We start from the raw sequence: 3,330 nt of genomic DNA, 5'->3' as shown, positions 1-3,330 counted from the left end.
GATTTCCAAACATTTGTACACTGATTACCAAGAGTGGTTTACCCCTCGAAATTAACTGATGCGAGGAAATTGTTTCTAATATCATCATATAATTGTTTTTATGAAATCAATTTTATCTATTCATTGGAGACTGTTGTTAGATAACGGACACACCTTTAAAAGAAAAAAAAACCAAAACTACTGAATAATTATTAAATATCAATAGATTGGGACAAGCGAATCGGCCCAAACAATTACTCGTACAACTACTAGAGTACAGTGATGAAGAAAAGAAAAGACCACGATAGCCAGGCAACTCTAAACGAGAGTGTGTGGTGGGAACAGAAAGAGAATACTACACCGAAGCGATTGGAGTTGACGTGGTGGAAATCTACAAGACCACCAAGGTGCGGTGACTGCGATGCACCACCGATGAGCGTCTGCTTACCATGTTGTGCTGGACGTCCGCCAGCTGATCGAGCTGTTTCTGGCACTCGACCGCGTTGGTGTAGTACGCGTAGAACTCGTTGACGGTATCTTTGCACTTGACGCACACGTGTTTGGGCAGCTGGTCGGTCCGGGATATGTGAATCTGCAGGCATTGGGCTATCTTGTCGGACAGTTCGTCGAAAACGCTGACGGGCCACTCGACCGCGGCCAGACACAGCCGGCACACTTTGGTCAGCTCCATGTCGACGTCGTCGGCGTCAACCCCGCAGCTGCCACTGCCGCCGCCGCCGGTCACATTGACATTGACCGCCACCGTCGCGGACGCGGTCAACAACAAATCGTCGTCGTAGTTGTCGCCCGCGGACGTGATGTAGTGGTCGTCTTCGGTGGTCGCCAGTAGCGCAAGGCAATGCGCATCGCTCGTTTTACTGAATTTTCCCGTTCATTTGCGATCGTTTGTTCATACGAGCTCGCGTTGTTTACAAGACGACGACTGACGGCGACCTGATAAGCGGGTACCACCTCCACGGCACCATCACCGCCGACCGTGATAACGCGATAGGCGCGGCGGTGTTCGTGGGTTGGACCGGATCACTGCCTTTTGTTCCATAAACAAATTGTTTCAAAGTCAATTTGTTCAAATTGAAATTTGAATAATATTCAAAATCTACGTAAATTTTTTCTAGAATTATTAACATTAATTGTTCCCAAGTTCCCAACGCTTATTTATTCCAAAAAATATTTGTTCCGGCGACCAATATTGTTCAATCGCCGTCGGTAGTTCGCTTTGATTCTTTCTTCCATCGACTTCCGCTCCGCGCCCTTGACATTTTCAATGATTTTTTCCTTGAATCATAGCAATATTGTTCTATGATCATAGGTAGGTACGTCTTGGGTGATCAGAGAATGAGTTGTATGGTAACGTGTGCTGTGTGGTAAAATGGTAATATCAGTTTCTAATTCAATATTCATTTTTAGATATGTGTGTAATGTTTTATTTGAGATGTAGAGGGGGTCTTTTTATTTGAGTTTCCTATTTATAATTTAGGTATTTACGTTCAATCTTTACGCAGTGCATAAAAATTGGTTATTGAAGAATTTTTTCTGGAAGTTTGGTTTTATGCAGAGTTAAACATTTAATTTTGAGCTTAGGAAATATTTAAGAATATGAAGACGGAAATTAAATTTGGTCATGCGGATATGAACATAATAATGATGAGAATATACAGGTCAATTTTTTTTCGGCGAAGCGGACACCGACGTATTTACTATTTTGTAGTAAGTGAAGTTGAAAATAAGATGTCGTTAGATATAGATATGTAATTCAAGGACAAAAATCGTGTTCGAGAACAAATGTGACGTGGCAGCAGCTTTTATTGGTTATTAGGTGCTTTACAGTTTTGACACAAGCTGCAGGTTTGAGGAATACGGGAAAGACTAGATTGGGGATGATGGTATTTTCAGCCGCATATTTAGTGACAAAGGTATAAGGAGAAGTATAGGTCGATTCGCTATAAAAACGAAGAACAGGAGTGATGCTGTAATTACGCCCTAGGGGCCTACCTACACGGCTTATTTCGTAGAAGTGGCTGAAATAGGCAGGAGCGATATGGGGCGATGAATATCGATTGAGGTAAAACTTGGCTTAAAAGGAATCCGGCATGCCATACCCGATAGAGCCTGTGCGACATCGTTGAAATAGGTGAGCAATATAATGTAAAATAATGGTAAGAGCGGGAAATAAATAATACCTTTTATTATTATTATTATAAATTGTAGTAAAAATGTTAAGCCACGGTTTGGCCAGACCTGTTAAATAGCCATATAGGTAACGTATTATACTTTGTTGTTGGTAAATACAATAGGTGGGTAGGTACTAAATTCAGAATTGTGACGAGATAACCTTATACATTGTAAATTGACGCAATTTTATAAAAACTAGAGATCAGTTACAGGAAAATATGTGCTCTTATTTCTAAATAAGTTAAATTCTCATTTCTTTATCTACAGATAGCGTGGTGTATAGGCTAAAAACACAAAACTGTTCAAACCTAAAGCACATAATTTCCTGAACAAATTTTTCATCAAATTAAAGGGATAGATATAGGTTATAAATTATAATATTATATAATATACCATTATACCCATATTAAAAAATAACAATAATACTTCACCTACAGTAAGTACTACAGTAGGTACCTAATTTATTGAGTAGGTAGCATTTTTTTAATAACAACTATAAATACAAAACAATTTATTAATAATAATTATCATACCTATTTTAAACCTGTATTGGCTTATAGATTTATTACTCGTAAATATTTGTTAAAAGTATGTAGTACGTCGATATGATCCCTCCCCTCCCCGTACATACGCCACTGATATATATGTTACGGTCAATGATGAAAATTGAATATTTACGTTATTAACCGGTCATTAACGTTAGAAGCCAATTCTCTAGGTTATTATCGTTAACTACCGGGCAATAACGTCAGTATCCAAGATAATAGGTTATTGTTGTAAATTACAAAATAAAATAAAACAATTTTACCTCAATGACCGAATCTTAACGTTATTAACCATTGACTGTTGGTCAATTACGTAAATAAAATTAATTACAGACTACACCTATTAATAACTGTCTTATTATTTTTTTATTATTAATAATATATTATATTTATCATTTATTATTTATTTTCGCAAGGCATGCTGTTGTGACATTTTGAGTTACACAGTATTCCCGCTGATCGACAAATGCATTTGTTTGTTCTGCACTTAAGTTTGCAATTGCACCTTCTGTAACCTTGTGATCCAGTGACACTATTAAAACCTGCAGCTTCTCTCAGCGTAATTTCTTTTTCGGATATTTACTAGATTCCAAATCAACGAAACTTTCTTTGC

The 3,330-nt window shown here is 37.8% G+C and overlaps 1 protein-coding gene across 1 annotated transcript in view; it reads right to left on the bottom strand.

Annotated features, from left to right (window-relative positions):
• The window catches only part of LOC100166758 (zinc finger protein 664), an 8,165-nt gene extending 7,219 nt beyond the window's left edge, over positions 1 to 946 (bottom strand). The window contains exon 1 of the mRNA XM_029489017.1: positions 428 to 946. Coding sequence (XP_029344877.1) covers positions 428 to 670 — 243 coding nt within the window. The 5' untranslated portion in view covers positions 671 to 946. The remainder of the gene's footprint in view (positions 1 to 427) is intronic.
• Positions 947 to 3,330: the final 2,384 nt, after the last annotated feature.

The sequence above is a fragment of the Acyrthosiphon pisum genome, chromosome A2 (assembly GCF_005508785.2).
Source record: "Acyrthosiphon pisum isolate AL4f chromosome A2, pea_aphid_22Mar2018_4r6ur, whole genome shotgun sequence".
Taxonomy (NCBI): Eukaryota; Metazoa; Arthropoda; class Insecta; order Hemiptera; family Aphididae; genus Acyrthosiphon; species Acyrthosiphon pisum.
Note: the sequence above shows the minus strand (reverse complement) of the source record. Positions and strands in the feature narration are given on the sequence as shown.